This window comes from Pan troglodytes, chromosome 7, assembly GCF_028858775.2.
Source record: "Pan troglodytes isolate AG18354 chromosome 7, NHGRI_mPanTro3-v2.0_pri, whole genome shotgun sequence".
Classification (NCBI taxonomy): domain Eukaryota; kingdom Metazoa; phylum Chordata; class Mammalia; order Primates; family Hominidae; genus Pan; species Pan troglodytes.
The window spans coordinates 50,255,683-50,274,404 of record NC_072405.2 but is presented as its reverse complement, the minus strand read 5'-3'; the positions used below and the strand labels follow the sequence as shown (position 1 = coordinate 50,274,404).

The window sequence follows — 18,722 nt, the reverse complement described above, 5'->3', positions numbered from 1 at the left end:
GCTTTGGGCAGGTTGCCCTCAAAGCTTGTTTCCTTTCATGCTAGTGAGTTATTATAGGTACTCTAGTAGAAATCTACATGGACTTCAGTGGGAACTGAAAGGAGGCAGTAGTTATGTTCTTCCTGACTGAAAGAATTTTTTTTTCTCCTCCCGAGTAAGTTGCAGACATAATGTGTTAATATCCCTTTACTCCTAATTATTTGTGTGTATTTCCTAAAAACAGAAATGTTCTCATACATGACCATGGTCCAATCATCAAATCAGGAATTTAACACAAATTAAGTACTATTATCTAATTTAGTTGTCACGTCTCTCTAGTCTCCTTCCAATTGGGAACAGTTCCTCAGTCTTTATCTTTCATGACCTTGACAGTTTTGAAGTGCACAGGTCATTTATAGAATGTCATCACTTTGAGCTTGTTTTATTTTTCATGATTAGAAAATTCCACAGGTGTGCTGTGTCCTCCTCAGTGTGTCACATCAGAAGGCATGTCATATCCAAGTTCTCATCACAAGTGCTGCTAACAGTGACCACCTGGTTTAGGTGGTATCCATGTTTCTTCTCTAACATTGCTTTCTACCTATAATTAAGTATCTTGGGGGGACATACTTTGAGACAGAAATGCAGATATCCTGTTTTTCATCAAACTTTTATCTACCACATTTAGCATCCAGAGATGATTTTTGCCTGAATCATTTACTTTGTTGGTGGCCAAACATTATTTTCTAATTCTGTCATTTCTTTGCCATTTATTAATTGGCATTCTATTGTAAGGAGAAGCTTTTTCTTCTTCCTATTTATTTATTCATTTTGTTTAAACTCATAGATTATTTTATGGTTATAATCCATTGCTATTAGTATTTATTTTGATGCTTAAATTGTTCCAAATTTAGGCAGAGGGGAACTCCTTTCTAGAAGCTCCTCTGTCCTTTTAACACATCATCATCATTTTTATTTACTTCTGGCCACAGCAAGATGTTCTAGGCTCTTACTGTTGTAGCCATAGATTCTGGCTTTTAGTGGTGAACAAGAGTAAATGGTAGCTCTATCCTGTACTTGCTTAGGCCCACAGAGATGTCATCTTGATTTTTTTTTTCTCTGTCATACTTCACATTCAGTCCGTCAGCAAATCCTAATGGTTCTGCCTTCAGAATATGTCTGTATTTGCTACTGCCAACCCACTGTCATCTCTGGCTTAGGCTGCTATAATTGCCTCCAGACTAAACTTGCTTCTGCTTTTGCCCCCACCCCACTCTCTAGTCTATTTTCTTCACACAGCGGCCAGGGTAATTATTTTTGAACGTAGGTTGGATTATACCACTTCCTTGCTCAGAAAACCTTTCATGTCTTACAGTCTTCTTTAGAATTAAAAAAAAAAAAAAAAAAAAAAAGAGTCTGTTCTCTTATCTCCAAGGCTGTATATGATCTTGTGCCTGCCTCCCTCTTTGGCTGCTCTTCTTGCTCTCAGGCTACTCCAGCCACAGCCGCCTCCTCTTCCTCAGACACACCAAGCATGCCTGCCTTGGGCCTTTGCAGTCGCTGCACCTTGCCTCGATGGCCCTTCCTCTAGAGTCGATGATTTAGTAGGTTCACTGCCCATTCCATTTAGGTCTTGCTCATATCCACACGAAAATAGCTTACAGCCCATTGTGTCACTGTATCCCCTGACCTGCCTGCTTTTTCTGCATAGTACCTACCACCTCTTGAATTTAAATTTTTTATTTCTAGAATGTAAGTGCCTTGAGAACGAGGCCTTTTTTGTTTTTTTTTTTTTAATTATACTTTAAGTTCTAGGGTACATGTGCACAACGTGCAGGTTTGTTACATATATGTATACATGTGCCATGTTGGTGTGCTGCACCCATTAACTCGTCATTTACATTAGATATATCTCCTAATGCTATCCCTCCCCCCACCTCCCACCCCACAACAGGCCCCGGTGTGTGATGTTCCCCTTCCTGTGTCCATGTGTTCTCATTGTTCAGTTCCCACCTATGAGTGAGAACATGCGGTGTTTGGTTTTTTGTCCTTACAATAATTTGCTGAGAATGATGATTTCCAGCTTCATCCATGTCCCTACAAAGAACATAAACTCATCCTTTTTATGGCTGCATAGTATTCCCTGGTGTATATGTGCCACATTTTCTTAATCCAGTCTATCATTTCTGGACATTTGGGTTGGTTCCAAGTCTTTGCTATTGTGAATAGTGCCGCAATAAACATACACGTGCATGTGTCTTTATAGCAGCATGATTTATAATCCTTTGGGTATACACCCAGTAATGGGATGACTGGGTCAAATGGTATTTCTAGTTCTAGATCCTTGCGGATTCGCCACACTGTCTTCCATGATTCTTGAACTAGTTTGCAGTCCCACCAACAGTGTAAAAGTGAGAACGAGGCCTTTCTTTTTGGTCACTGCTATCTACTGAGTACTTGGAATATAGTAAAGGCTCAGTAAATATTTGTTTAATGAATGGATATTGAATGAAATTTTCTTCTGGGAGAAATGGGGCAGGAGTTGAAATAATAGAAAGGTGCAAGAAGGATGACCAAAGAGAGTTAAACGGGTTGCTGAGCCCTGCTGAGGCTCGGGGAGACAGTGTAAATGCTTATTGACAGTAATCGGGCTAATCCTATGTTTCTTTCCAGTATTTGATTAAACTCAGGATTGTCTGTGTGTGTATTGGCACCAAGGAAATAAACAGCTAGATCTTGGAAGTCTAGTTCATGCTTATTTTTGTTGGCAGTGCACTGAAATTCTGATGATGGTGCTATTTCTCCATGAGGCTTATTCATTTAGCATCATGCACCTGCCTTGGTACCAGAACTATAGGGCAAACAAAAAGACACAGACTCTGCCTTCATGAAGCTTTTAGTTTCACAAACAGACAGATAATAAACACTCATAAAAATAAAACTGTACTTACAAACTGATAGTCGGAAGGAAATAAGAATGCAGTGAGGGTTTCTGACGGGCTGGGCTACCTTGCTGAGGGTTGGGGTTGGAGTGTTTATGAGAAGGGAAGACTTTTGAAGAAGTAACAGTTTATATGTAGTTCCAAAAGAGTATTCAAAAGTCAGCAGAGTAAAGAGCTAGAGAAGAATATTTCAGAGACAAGTGGATTGCCTATGTTAACGTCTAAGGGTGTGAAAGAGGTTGATAAACTTAAGGAACTGAAGTTCAGTGTAACTCAAATACAGTGAACAGAAGAGTTGCATAAGGTGAAGCTGGGGAAATAGACTGAGGCCAGAAGTTAGAATTGGGGTTTTTATCATAATTGCAGTGGGAAGACATTGAATGGTTTTTAGCAAGGAAACAGCAAGATCAGTTTTATTAAAAAATGGTTTTTCTTGGCTACTACATAGTGGTTTAGAATTAAGCAAGAGTGGAAGCTGGGAAACCACTTTGCAGGCTTTTCCAGTGATCAGGATGAGAGAAGATGTTAGCTAGGACTAGAGGGGTGGTGGTAGAAATGGGAGAGAAGTGGATGGATTTAGATATATTTTGGAGTTGGAATCAGCAGAACTTAGTGATGAGTTTTATGTGTAGCTTGAGGAAGCAAGAGATGATCAAAGATGACTTCCAGGTTCTCTGACTTAATTTAATAGAGAAAGTGGTTTGAAGCCACTTGGGAAAGTTCATGTTGACTAGATAAGAGGACATTTTGAATAATGAAAGGATTCATAAATATAGTGCAGAAAGTCATTTTTGAGAGCATAGATATAGCTTAGATGATGCTTGAAGCTGTGTTTCAAAAATTTTGCAGGTAGATTTTATTACAGGGTCTTTGGTAGTCTTACAGCAGCATCAGCAAAAGACATGATAAAGGAATTAATATTAGAATCCATCCAACTAATAACACATTGTTTATTGAGTGCCTGCTATGTTCTAGAAACTATGGTACGTGGAGGGGCTATCAGAAGGACATAGTTTCTGTTCTCTTAGAGCTTATAGTCTGGAAGGGACTATCTTGAATAATCAAACTTTGCATGGAACATTATCTAAGTCAAAGATAATTGAAATATTTAGCAAGATTTTTTTCAAAAGGAGTCAGCCACTTATTGGTTTTATTTTTTTAAAAAAATTATTGCAGGCAGTAGGGTAAGTATGGATGTAGTTTGCCTAGTACTGTGTTCCATCATTAGCTATACAACATACACTTCCATGAAAAAGAGCCACCTCTGAATACAAAAGTGGAAGCATAAAAAAATTAGTAGTATAGGTTTTTGTTCTAGAATTTTATTTCAACTATGATCTTACGAGCTTGGAGAAACTATTTTTCTTAAAAGACTGTCAGTAGAAAGAAGCATTTGTGTGCATGTGTCTTTATAGCAGCATGATTTATAGTCCTTTGGGTATATACCCAGTAATGGGATGGCTGGGTCAAATGGTATTTCTAGCTCTAGATCCCTGAGGAATCGCCACACTGACTTCCACAATGGTTGAACTAGTTTACAGTCCCACCAACAGTGTAAAAGTGTTCCTATTTCTCCACATCCTCTCCAGCACCTGTTGTTTCCTGACTTTTGAATGATTGCCATTCTAACTGGTGTGAGATGATATCTCATTGTGGTTTTGATTTGCATTTCTCTGATGGCCAGTGATGGTGAGCATTTTTTCATGTGTTTTTTGGCTGCATAAATGTCTTCTTTTGAGAAGTGTCTGTTCATGTCCTTCGCCCACTTTTTGATGGGGTTGTTTGTTTTTTTCTTGTAAATTTGTTTGAGTTCATTGTAGATTCTGGATATTAGCCCTTTGTCAGAAGAGTAGGTTGCAAAAATTTTCTCCCATTTTGTGGGTTGCCTGTTCACTCTGATGGTAGTTTCTTTTGCTGTGCAGAAGCTCTTTAGTTTACTTAGATCCCATTTGTCAATTTTGGCTTTTGTTGCCGTTGCTTTTGGTGTTTTAGACATGAAGTCCTTGCCCACGCCTATGTCCTGAATGGTAATGCCTAGGTTTTCTTCTAGGGTTTTTATGGTTTTAGGTCTAACGTTTAAGTCTTTAATCCATCTTGAATTGATTTTTGTGTAACGTGTAAGGAAGGGATCCAGTTTCAGCTTTCTACATATGGGTAGCCAGTTTTCCCAGCACCATTTATTATATAGGGAATCCTTTCCCCATTGCTTGTTTTTCTCAGGTTTGTCAAAGATCAGATAGTTGTAGATATGCGACGTTATTTCTGAGGGCTCTGTTCTGTTCCATTGATCTATATCTCTGTCACATGCGCACACATGTTTATTGCGGCACTATTCACAATAGCAAAGACTTGGAACCAACCCAAATGTCCAACAATGATAGACCGGGTTAAGAAAATGCGGCACATATACACCATGGAATACTATGTAGCCATAAAAAATGATGAGTTCATATCCTTTGTAGGGACATGGATGAAATTGGAAATCATCATTCTCAGTAAACTATCTCAAGAACAAAAAACCAAACACCGCATATTCTCACTCATAGGTGGGAATTGAACAGTGAGAACACATGGACACAGGAAGGGGAACATCACACTCTGAGGACTGTTGTGGGGTGGGGGGAGGGAGGAGGGATAGCATTGGGAGATATACCTAATGCTAGATGATGAGTTAGTGGGTGCAGCGCACCAGCATGTCACATGTATACATATGTAACTAACCTGCACATTGTGCACATGTACCCTAAAACTTAAAGTGTAATAAAAATAAATAATAAATAAATAAATAAATAAATAAAATTTTTTTTTAAAAAAAGAAAGACGCATTTGTATTCAGTTCATTCCAGTGGAGCATGACCACCTTCTTGAAATATATAGAATGATTTTTACATAAAATATCAAAGAGCACATTGTATTTTCATACAGATTTTAATGCTTTCTGATTTTGAAGGATTCCTTTGGTTTTTGTATGGTTCTGCAAAGTTACAGAGCATTTTTGAAATCTGTGTGGGTTATTAAAATTTCTTCTTTGCATGAAGAGTTAAATCATTATTAAAAATACAGTAAGCTAGGTTCAACAACTTTATTAACCCCATGATGTAGAGGTGTTACCCCATTTTACGTATGAGGAAACCAACACTATTAGTTCAGTGACTTCCTGTAAGTTTTTATGTTAGTGGAGCCGAAATTAAAACTTAGGCCTGTGTGACTTCTAATTCTCTACCCTTAATCACAATAACATCCTGCATTATTCTGTATGCGGGATGTTATGGGGGTAGCAAAATCATTAGGCATGTGCTAAGTGCAGGCAGGTAAAGGTGCATAGGAAGATACACAGCAGACAGTAGCTTAGAGTACCAATGAAACATAGCGCATTGCTGTATTAAATGATTCAGACTTGTCTCAGATGTTCATAGTATACTAAGATGTGTGAGAATTGGCGCAATCTGAGATGATCACAGAAGCAGCAGTCCTAAGGAATGATGAGGATTTAGGTAGATGGAGAGAACTAGGGCTTATCAGATGGAGTAAACAACATTAACTTTAGCTTTGAGGAAGAAATGACTACTATACAGGAGTCCCTGCGTATCCACCAGTGATACGCTCCAAGATCCCCAGTAGATGCCTGAAACCGTGGACTGTACTGAACCCTGTATGTACTGTATTGTGTTACATGAATGTAGTCTGTCTCTCTCTAAATCTCTTATTGTACTATTGTACTGTACTAACTCTTCTGATGGTGTGAGATGATAAAATTTGCACCGAGGCTGACGACAGGTAACTAGAACCTCGAAAAGCAAAGCTGGGGATAAGGGGAGACTACTATAAATAATTCCAGCTGGAGGGCAAAGACATATTGTCTGTGTATTCCAAGAACCTGCCACTGAGATAGCAAGCAGAAGCTCACATTTATTTGGCACTCACTGCATGAATGGCATAGTGCTGTAAGTTCTGTGCAAATATCAACTCGTTTAATCTTTTCAACAAATCTAATAGTGACTTGCCCAACTAAGGTGACTCAGCCGAGATAGGATTTGAACTTTTCTAGTTCCCAGGCTCTTAACTACTATTTTAATAAGTTGTGCTAAATTATCCAATGAACTAAAAATACATCTATGCGGCCTTTAATATGTGACTTATATTTAATGGGTAAATGCCTTAACACAGTAAACATCGCCCCACCTACCATTCCTACTTTCAGCAACATCAAGGAGAAATCACTTAACAGCAAAAAGATGTCATGGGGGGTACCTTAAAATCCCGTCATGCCGAAACTGACATCTTGTTACTAGCTTTCAAAATGCTCCAAAATGCAGCTTAATACTAGTAATTCAGTGTATTACCATTGCCCAACAGATCTTCCACCCTGTCTTATCTCAAACTAAACTCCAGCTATTCCTCACTTTGCGTGGTGCAATGTTAACTGAAACCCATGCTTATCAAACTAAAGTAGATTGAAGGAACAGGAGATGATCAAAGATGACTTCCAGGTTCTCTGACGCTGTAATAAAAAAAGTGGTTTGAAGCCAGTTGGGAAAGTTCATCTTGGCTAGATAAGAGGATGTTTGGAATAATAAAAAGACTCATAAAGGTAATGCAGAAAGTCATTTTTGAGGGCATAGATACAGCTTAGAAACTGCTTCACCTGTGTTAGGGTTGGCAAAATATGGCCTGTGGCCCAGTCCCATCCACAGCCTGTTTTGTATGACCTGCAAGCTAAGGATGGTTTTAATATTTTTAAACAGTTGGACAAAAATAAAAAGAATAATATTTATGGACATGTGAAAATTATGTGAAAAATGTTAGTGTTCGTAAATAAAGTTTTATTACAACATACACAAAACCCATGCATATCAGAACTAAGGTCAAATCTCACCTCAGAAGCACGGACACAATTCTGATGTGTACCTGTTTCCATTAACACAGTGCCATCAAAAACAAGGACTGCCTGTCTTACAACACCTTTATGGGCAGATACTGTGTTTTCTATATCATCTCCACAGTGTGACTTGCATGTAGTAGGTCCTCAAATATTTGTTGATCTGATGGGCCAATAATCACCCTATCTCCTGTATTTACAGTAATCCCCCTTTTATCTGTGGTTTTGCTTTCCATGGTTTCAGTTACCCTTGGCTCGCCAAGGTCTGAATTTTATTATCATCGTCTCCTCCTCCTCATCATCATAAGAGTGCATACCGTGCAATAGGATATTTTGAGAGAGACCACATTCACGTAACTGTTATTACAGTACATCGTTTTAATTGTTCTGTTTTTAGTTATTGTTAATCTCTTACTGTGCCTAATTTATAAATTAAATATCATAGGTATGGATGTATAGGAAAAAACATAGTATATACAGGTTGAATATCCCTTATCCAAAATGCTTGGGACCAGAAGTGTTTTGGATTTTGATTTTTTTTTTTTTTCAGATTTTGGAATATTTGCATCATATGCTTAGCAGTCGAGCATCCTGAATTCAAAATCTGCAGTGTTCTTACGAGCATTTCGTTTGAGTATCATTAGTGCTCAAAACGTTTCAGATTTTGGAGCATTTCAGGTTTCAGATTTTCAGATTAGGGATACTCAACTTGTATAACATTTAATACTATCTGCAGTTTTCAGGTATTCACTGTAGGTTTTGGAAAGGTGTATTCCCAGTGGGTGGATAAGGGGGACTATTGAAAAAACAAGTAATTAAAGCCATGTGTTTAGTAATAGATACCCTCTTATTATATGTAAAATACTATATTCAGCATTATATATTAATTTGTTTCATTTAATACAACTTTATTGTTAATTACTTGGCCTCATCTTACAAATGAAGAAATGGAAACATTAGAAGGATTGTTTTACCTAGAGTTATAAATTGTTAAGTTTCAGAGTCAATATTTGAACCCTGGTATTCTGACTCCATGGCCTTAACTGCTTAATTTATGATATAGTATTACTGTGGAGATATGCATAAGTTGCAGTGAGAATGAACAGGAAGACATCTAGGGATGTTATTGTTCTATTTTTAGTTATTGTGGTTAACTAAAATTTTAAGTCTTTGTAGAGGAGGTGACATTTGTGTAGGGTGCTGAAGGGATGAGTAAGTTTACTATTGGAGAAGAATGAGAAGGCATTTCTAGTAGAAAGTTTGGGTGTGAGAAATCGTGTATCCTCGGAGCTGTGTGTAGTTGGTTGGAGTTCAAACAAGAGATGATATTGGAAGGGTACTAGATCATGAAGATTTTGTGTTTCATATTAAGGAGTTTGTACTTAATCTTGCAGGTAAAGTAGCTCTTTAAAGTAGTTAAGTAGTAGCTAAATAGCTCTTGAGGAACTGCTAAAGAATTTCTAAAAAGTGGATGACATCATATTTGCATTTTAGAAACTCAACTCTGGTGATATTGTCAGCAATGGATTGAGGAACACCTGAGCAAGGGACCAGTCAGATGATTACAATAGTCAAAATGAAAAGTGACTGGGGCCTAAATGAAGGTAGAAGAGATAGATAGGAGACAGAGATAGATAATCGTTTTGAGAAAGACTTAAGATAGAATGGAAAAGACTGCTGTTGGATTGGAAGTTAGGATTGAAGGAGAGGGCAGAACCAAGTAGGTCTTCTAGTGTTCTATTTGGAGTAGATGATGGTATTACATGTAGGAATATAGGAAAAGAAGCTTATTTAGATGGAAGAAGAGACCATGCTTACACAGTTGTGGGATTGTGTGAAATCTAAAGTGGAGAACTTTGGTAGATGGTTGTGCACATGTATATACAGGAGACCTTGGGTAGGAGATTTGCTGTGTTACCAGCACATGTGATTGTTTAAAGTTTTTATCAAAGATAATATTTATCTAATAATAAATATTACTAAATACTGGCTACCATGTTCCAAGCACTAGAGATTTAGCAGTGAACAAAACATTAAATAAAAAATGTCTTCCTCTTGGGAGCTTACAGTTTAGTTTGGGTTGGAATGGGTTAAAATAAATGGTATGCCATGTGGTAGTGTTATGGAGAAAAAGCAGGGGAGGAAGAGGGAGAATTCAGAGGGAGAGGATTAATGTATGCAGTATTAAATTGGTCAGGTGGGGACTGTCTCTCTGACATTTAGCAAAAACTTGAAGGAGGTGAGGGGATGAAACATGTAGGTAACGGGGGAATAGCATTCCAGGCATAGGAACAGGAAATGCAAAGACCCGAGTCACAATTTGTGCTTGGCATGATCAAGGAAGTACAAGGAGGCCAATGTGACTAGAGCCAAATACATAAGGCTCAAAATAGCAGATGACAAGGACAGAAGGGTAATGGAAGGCTGGCTTTTGTAGGGTCTTCTTGGCCATTGTAAGGACTTTGACTTTTACTCTGAGATGGGAATGCTGGGAGGGTTTTGAGCAGAAGAATGACTTTGGTTTTAACAGGATTTCTCTGGCTCCTGTGTAGATTGAGGGGCGGGGGGCAGTATACAAGCAGGGAGAACTTTGGGAAACTCTTGAAATTATTGAAGTAAGAGACATGGTGTTTTGGATCATGGTGGTAGTGGTGGAATTGGAATTCCGAGTATGTTTTGAAGGTAGACCCATTGGGATATGTTGATGCATTGTGAAAGCAGGGAGTCCGAGACGATGCCAGAACACAGTTGGAAGATGGAGTTGCCATCTACTGAGATGGGGAAATAGGAAGAGCACATTTGGGGAAAAGATTTAGGAGTTTGATTTTGGATGTGTTAAACCTGACGTGAGAGGGGATATCAAGTAGATAGTGGGATATGTGTCTCTGGAGTTCAAAGAACAGGTCTGGGCTGAAATTTTCAATTCAGGACTCACCAGCAAGTAGGTTGTTTTTTTGAAAAATGAGACTAGATGAGATCACCAAGGGAGAAGAGAAGAACTTTGAGTCTAGGTTATTCCAACTTTTAGAGATTGGAGAAACTGAGAAGGAATGGCCAGTGAAGTAGGAAAAAAAACATGAAGGTGTAGTTCCTTAGAAGCTAAGTGAAGAATGTGTTGTAAGAAGGAAGGATCAGTTTTTAAATTCTGCAAATAGGCCAAGTAAGAAGAGAACTGAAAATTGACTGTCTAGCTTAGCAACAAGGAAGTAATCTTGAGAAACTGTTTCCATGATGGGGACAGGGGAGGGTGAAGAGATAATTGGAGTGGTTTCAAGAAAGAATGGAAGGAGAAATTGGTTATAGTAGTAATATGTGGCCATTCTTTTGAGGTTTTTTACAGTAATTAGGAGCACAGAAAGGGAGAGTTGGATAGAGCTGTGAGGGCTAAAGAAGATACCCTTTTTTTTTTTTTTTTTTTGAGATGGAGTCTCGCTCTGTCACCAGGCTGGAGTGCAGTGGCACCATCTTGGCTCACTGCAACCGCCACGTCCCGGGTTCAAGGGATTCTCCTGCCTCAGCCTCCCGAGTAGCTGGTACTACAGGTGTGTGCCACCACTCCCAACTAATTTTTGTATTTTTAGTAGGGACAGGGTTTCACCATGTTGGCCAGGATGGTCTCGATCTCTTGACCTTGTGATCCGCCCACCTTGGCCTCCCAAAGTGTTAGGATTACAGGGGTGAGCCACCATGCCCACACACCCCTCTCCCCCTTTTTAAAATATGGAATGAATAACAGCTGTTTGTATGCTGATGGAATGCCCTGGTAGAGGGAAAGCTGATGATGCAGAAGATAGGAGGGCAACTGCTGGGTGATGTTCTTTGGCTAGGGAGCAGGAAGATGTTATCTCATGCACAAACGGAAGCCGTGGGCTTAGGAGCTCAATCTTTAGCCATAGTATTGGTGAAAGGCAGGATGTGTGGCACAAAGGTGGAGGCAGACAGATGTGGGTGGGAAAAATTGCAGAAGTTTTCTTTTGATTTTGTCCAGTTTAGTGCAGTAGGAAGCAAAAGCATTGGCTGAAAGTGAAGGTGGAGTAAGCAGTGTTGGAGGCTTGAGCAGAGGAGAAAGGATGCAGTTGTCTTTCAGAACGGGAGAGTGAATGGAGTAGGAAGCATCAGGACCTGCTTGAGGTTTGTGGGTAGGTGTATAATGTGAGACTGGGTAGCATGATTCTCTGTTTTTCTCCACCGATATTCACATTAAGGTAATAACTTGGATTATGTGAAGAGTTGAATTTAACAGGGGTTAGGATTTTGTTGTGAAATTAGAAGAGAAACTAGAGAGTTAAAGGTCTATGCAAAGGGTGGAATTACAGGGAAAAAGACCTTAGAATCTAAGCTGCGTAGAGAGAAAGGAGGGTGTGGGGAGAGTGGAAAGCTGATGGAAGCACTGGATTATGGGTCCTCCGGATGGAAAAGGTAAGATGGCCGAGGACAGAATTCTAGATTTTGTCAATATTTAATGGTAAAAGAATTAGCAAAGGAGATGGATAAAGAGAAGTCTGAGTGTAGAGCAAAAAGGCTTAGGAAAAGGGAAAGATAGGTCACAATATCCAGAATCCTGAAATTTAAGGAGTCCTGAAAACTTGAAAAAAAATAATTGTGGTAAAATATACATAACGTAAAAATTATTTTAACCAGACTTTTTTTTTTTTTTTTTTGAGACGGAGTCTTACTCTGTCACCCAGGCTGGAGTACAGTGGCGTCATCTTGGCTCACTGCAAGCTCCGCCTCCCGGGTTCTCGCCATTCTTTGTATTTTTAGTAGAGACGGGGTTTCACCTTGCTAGCCAGGATGGTCTCGATCGTGATCCGCCGGCCTTGGCCTCCCAAAGTGCTGGGATTACAGGCATGAGCCACTGCGCCCGGCCTAACCAGACCATTTTTAAGTGTACAATTCAGTGGCATTAAAGACATTCACCTTGTTGTGCAATCATCACCATCATCTATTTCCAGAACTTTTTCATCTTGCAAAACTGGAACTCTGTACCCATTAAACAACTCCCAACCCCCCACCCCCACCCCCACCCCTGGTAAGCATCATTCTGTCTTCTGCCTTTATTAATTTGTCTACTCTAGGTACCATAAGTAGAATTATACAATATTTGTCCTTTTGTGTCTGGCTGTTTCACTTAGCATAATGTCCCCAAGGTTCATATGTATTTTAGCCTGTGTCAGAATTGCCTTCCTTGTATTTTTTTTTTTTCTTTGAAGACAGAGTCTTGCACTGTTGCCCAGGCTGGAGTGCAGTTGCGTGATCTTGGCTCACTGCAACCTCTGCCTCCCGGGTTCAAGTGATTCTTCTGCCTCAGCCTCCCGAGTAGCTGGGACTACAGGCATGTGCCATACACCCAGCTAATTATTGTATTTTTAGTAGAGACGGGGTTTCATCACGTTGGCCAGGATGGTCTCAATCTCTTGACCTCATGATCCGCCCACCTTGGCCTCCCAGAGTGCTGGGATTACAGGCGTGAGCCACCAGCGCCCAACCATTGCCTTCCTTTTTAAGGCTGGAGAATATTCCATTGTATGTATGTACCACATTTGGTTTATCCATTCATCTGTCAGTGGATACTTGGGTTGTAAATAGTGCTGCTATGAACATGGGTATGCAAATAGATACCCATATACAAAGAACTACTTTCAGTTCTGTGGGGTCTATACTCAGCAGTGGAATTGCTAGATTATGTGGTAATTCTGTTTACTTTTTTGAGGAACCATCATACTGTTTTCCACAGCAGCTGTGCCATTTTGTATTCCCGCCAGCAATGGGACAAGGGTTCTGATTTTTCCACATCTTCACCAACATCTGTTATTTTCTGGTGTTTTGCATTTAAAAATAATAACCATCCTAATGGGTGTGAAGTAGTATCTGATTGTGGTTTGATTTACATTTTCCTAATTATTAGTGATGTTGAGCATCTTTTCATGAGCTTATTGGCCATCTGTATATCTTCTTTGGAGAATGGAAAGAAATTTTTTTCCAACATTTCTTTTTTTTTTTTTTTCCGAGACAGAGTCTGGCTCTGTCACCCAGGCTGGAGTGCAGTGGCGCGATCTGGGCTCATTGCAAGCTCTGCCTCCTGGGTTCACCCCATTCTCCTGCCTCAGCCTCTGAGTAGCTGGGACTACAGGTGCCCGCCACCAAGCTCCTCAGCTAATTTTTTGTATTTTTAATAGAGATGGGGTTTCACCTTGTTAGCCAGGATGGTCTCGATCTCCTGACCTCGTGATCCGCCCACCTCAGCCTCCCAGAGTGCTGGGATTACAGGCGTGAGCCACCGTGCCCGGCCTTTTCCAACTCATTTTGCAATAAAGTCCCACTCGACCTGAACTGAGTTACTGACAAAAACATGATCTGAGCTGATGTGAGACTATTTGTATTCCTTACTTATGCCAGTTAATGTGAATATTCATATGCTTTGCTAAAGAAATTTTAGTGTGTCTGATTATGGAGTGCTGCTCCAAATCCTACTAGGGCTATACACATGCATGTACTATACACATATATGTACTAATACTTTTCTAAAATCAGAAAAATTCAGAATTCCAAAACACATTCTACTCCAGTCCAAGGGTTTTGGGTTAAAAGTTTGTGGACTTCTGGCTTCATTTCTTTGGAAAACCAAGTTCCTGTTTTTAAAAACTTACCCATAAACTTTGGGAATTTAGGGAGGAATTAGTTGAGGGCTGTCGTTACTTCCGTCACATCTCAACCCATGTCATTCTTTTCTGTCTTTATGCTTCACTCGCTGTTCCTGCCCGGTGCTTTTGCCTCTTAACCTGAGGCTTATCTGAGGCTTATTTTTTCATCTGCAGAGTGGGTATATTGTTTTCTACTTTGAAGGATGGATTGTGGGGAGCAAAGGAGGTAACGACATAAGGCTCAGGTCAGAGTCTAGCACAGTAGGTGCTCCACGAACATGATTTTCTCTAGTCCTTAAATTCATGCTCTCTCTGTTGTGGAGCATGTGAATTCATTCTTTCATACCTCTTTCATCATGTAACTTTTAATCCCTAATGAATGGAATTACTTACTGTAGTGTTTCTGTGGGAGAATGTTCAAATGCCAGAAAGCCATCTCTTCTCCCCACATTTCCCAGCCTCACACTGATAATAAAGGGGTACCTCCCTCTCTCCTCAAAACATTGCACCCCCTTGGCGAATGGAGAGGGAAGGGCAAGTGAGAGCGCTCCAGTGGACAGATGGGGGAAGGCAGCAGCTCTGTGTTTACAGAAATTGTTAAATTATTTACACAATTTTGGTGTCCCTACCAGATCCAGAGTTGGGGATACTGCAAGAATGGCCTTTTTTATGTTACAAACTGGAATTAGATGAGTCATTTAATGGAAGCTTAAGTTTTTGTAGAAGAGTAATACTCTTTTCATATAAACTGGTGGTAATAAAAGCTTTGTTATCTAGCAGTAGGCATAAAGTTTTCTTTTGGTTTAGCCCAATTATTAGTGTATTTAATCCACCCCCTTGCTACCCCCTGTTAGTTATCTTAGATTAAAAGGTCAATTCTAGCCTGGAACTTACGTCTTCTTTTAAATAATTTGGCATATTTAAATTAGGAGGACATGAAGTGGCAGAATTTGAGTTAAACATTTAAATATATTTTGTGCCCTTGATTATATTAGACACCTGCTGCTTTGGAAAGTCACATGTTTAACGAAAACGTACTTTGGTTGAAATGTTAAAATAAAATGACCTAGCAAAGGTAACCTTGTAGTTCAGATATGACAGTTTGATTTTGGCTAGGACTGGAATGAGTGGTTTCTGTGTAGCCATTTCTTCCTCCCTGTGTAGAGAGCCTTGCTGATTTCTAAATCTTCGTAAAAGGAAACACCCTTGCTGTGGAGGCTTGCTCAGGGGAGCTGGGAGTGGAGGCGGGCTCACACATGAGCGCATGTGCAGGAACGTTTCACGGTGCAAAGGTTAAAGGCGGGTGTGGGCAGAGGGGAACCTACCACAGGTCCCATTCTGGACAGACGTGCGCAGTTGTGGTGATGTGCAAACAGCTGTACTGGAACTGGATATCCACTTTCACATCGGGCATCCGCCTAGAAGAGCAGCGGGCAGCTGATGGGAAGACCCTCAAACAACAGACAGTGCCGCAGCAGGTGCATGACTTCAGCTTTCGGGCTTTCTATCTGATCCTTGCCTCAGGAAGTTAGATCTGGTTTCTGGTATTTAGTTATTTTGAAAGTTTCCTATACTGTTGTTATTACTTTGAGTTGTGAAGATAGATGAAAAGATAGTACTTTATGAGTTAGAGTAGTTGATTCTAGAATGTAGTTTAAAAACAGCCTTTAAAAAATCTTTTTACAAAGTTCTGTTTGGGTTTTGAGAAATGAAAGAAATCTTATTTTAACCCTGTATTATGTATTCTTCATTGTTTTTGGTTTTGTATTTGGAGGAGCCCCAGTACTTGGTGGTGTTATAACACAATTCATCCCACAAACAGATCATTGTCTTTTGTCTTTTGTTTTGAGGTGTCTAAGGAAGAGCTTAAGGTTTCATTTGGCTACATTCCAGTATGAAACCTGAGATAAGTCCCTTGGCCTTTTATAAAAGAGAATGGTTAGAAAGACCAGAAGGTCTCTAATGAGTTATGGTGAAGAGGCTTCTTTAAACGTATTTATATAAAACCAATGAATAAAAATCTCTTTTCTTTTAGTTTTGTTATAAAATATGTATGTGTGTCTGCATGCTCCAACAAGGGATTTTTACTAGTCTCTTAGTGGTCTTTAAAGCATAAAATTGAAGGATAATTTCAGTTATCCTTTTGGGGAAGAGTTATTAATGCTTGTTTTTGGTTAGGCTAAACTCTTTTGTCTTTTTCTTGTCAGTATTTGTAGAGCATCCATGATATATCTGCACTCACACACATGGACATGAGTGTGTATATGCATCTGTTGCTAGACTGGGTGCAGAGCAAGTCATGTTGCCCTTGAGTTAACATGTTAAGACCCTTAACAGCCTTTATTTTCTTGAGCTACGTACTTACGTTTGAATTTCTGATCTGGAAAGTCAGGGAAGTCATAAAGGCTTTAAAAATTCTCTGTTTAGATAATGTAGTTCAGACTATTGCAGGGATGAGGGGTATAGAGATTGTTTTCATTGTAAAGAGAAGGCAGAAAAAAGAGAAGGTCTGTATATAACAGTGTCTTTTTCTTTGGTTAAATCTATGCAGAGCTACTAATGAAGGGAATTTTAGGCATAGTATGAAATGAAGACTCTCTTGATACTTGTTTTGTCAGATTCTTTTTATATTTCTCTTAAATATCTACTTTCCCAAACTAAAAAATCATCCTTTGTGTGCTTACATGTTCAGTAGGGCATCTCCATTGTTGTCAGCGGAGGCAGTGTGGTAGGACTTCAGCAAATATGCGGTATCCCCCTCCCTCACTTGTAAATTATTCTTTATCTTATATCACCAAGTATCAGCAGTTTCTCTTTAATATTAAGTCATTAAGAGTGAGTTTAATTGAGGAAAATACTTTTAGTGTTATTAAATGTAGAAATGCAGCAACACCCAATGCATTTGGTTCTAAGAGATTTATTAGCATTTTTATTTTTCATCTGGGTGCTCTGTTTAAGGAATAATATAACTTATTTCAAAATATGTTAGCTTGTTCTGGCTTTTGTTTTTGTTTTACTCCTTTGGAGTCCTGAGAAGACAACATTTAGATTCAGAACTTTCTTTGTTATCTCAGTGTGTCTAATTTAGCTAACTTTTGAATGTATTTCTTGACTGCACAGAAAGTTGGAGTGACTGGTCCCCCTGATCCACAAGTCCGCTGTCCCTCTGTCATTGAGTTTGGGAAGTATGAAATTCACACCTGGTACTCCTCCCCATATCCTCAAGAATACTCAAGGTATGTTTTGAGAGACCCTTGACCTTCTGTTTTGAGATCCATAGAAGTCTGGAACTGGAAGGGATCTTGAAGATGTTTGAGTCCGCCTTATCCTTTACATTTGAGGAAACTGGGGGCTTTTAAATGTCCATAATAGCAGCGGCTTTGGCAGCCACTTCATCCCAGTTTGCTTTAGATGTTCTCTTCTGTAACCTCTCAGACGCTGATGTTTAAAATGAGAAACCCGAATGCATGGTCACAATAAAAGGGGAATGCTTTTTTATTTTTTTTTAAGAGAAATTTGTCTTCACTCCTATCACTAAGAATTTTGAAAAAGAGAAGAAGAGACTCATATATAAATTAATATAAAGTTTCAGTTGATTAGTCTTTGATGTAAATAAATATTTATAATTTGACAAACTTAGTAAATGGTTTGTTTTCCCAGAAATAATTGGACAATTGGTGTAAAATTATATATAAATAGTTTGGGCTTCCAGATATATTAATAAACATTGATCACTCACCAGCTTGGTGGAGCTAAAGTGGTTTCATGACTCAGCTCTGAAATTGGTAAGTTGTGTAACCTTAAAAGCTGCCCAACTGCTCGGTGCCTCAGTTTCCTCATCTGTAAAGCAGAGATAGTAATAGTACTTACTTCGTGGGGATATTGAGGACATTAAATGAGCTACAACATGTAAATCACTTAGAAAATGGTAAGTGCTCAATAATGTCAGTTATTATATTTTTTCTTTATGGTTAAAATTAAAAGATGAAATGAGATCAAAAAATTAAATACTAGTTAATTGTAGTGACATTAATGCTCTCTAATCTATAAACTACTTATGCCTCAGTTTCCCATTTAGTAGGGTGTTACAAGAAATAATACATCATGGTGCTTTGTGGGTTAAATACATGTTCAGAATATTCTCATCATGTAAGTTTTCACCCATGTAGTAACATTGCCTGGCTAAAATATTAGCAAAATTTATTTAGTACCTTACAATATGTTGAGTGCCTTAACATGGGTTGTTGCCAAGAAACTAGGAATAGGCCAGTATAGTTG

At 39.1% G+C, this 18,722-nt stretch overlaps 1 protein-coding gene across 5 annotated transcripts in view; it reads left to right on the top strand.

Annotated features, from left to right (window-relative positions):
- KAT6A (lysine acetyltransferase 6A) overlaps positions 1-18,722 on the top strand; it is a 123,107-nt gene that overhangs the window by 79,701 nt on the left and 24,684 nt on the right. For all 5 annotated transcript variants that reach the window (XM_054656673.2, XM_016959405.4, XM_016959404.4 and 2 more), the window contains one exon: positions 17,565-17,680. In XM_054656673.2, coding sequence (XP_054512648.1) covers positions 17,565-17,680 — 116 coding nt within the window. The remainder of the gene's footprint in view (positions 1-17,564; positions 17,681-18,722) is intronic.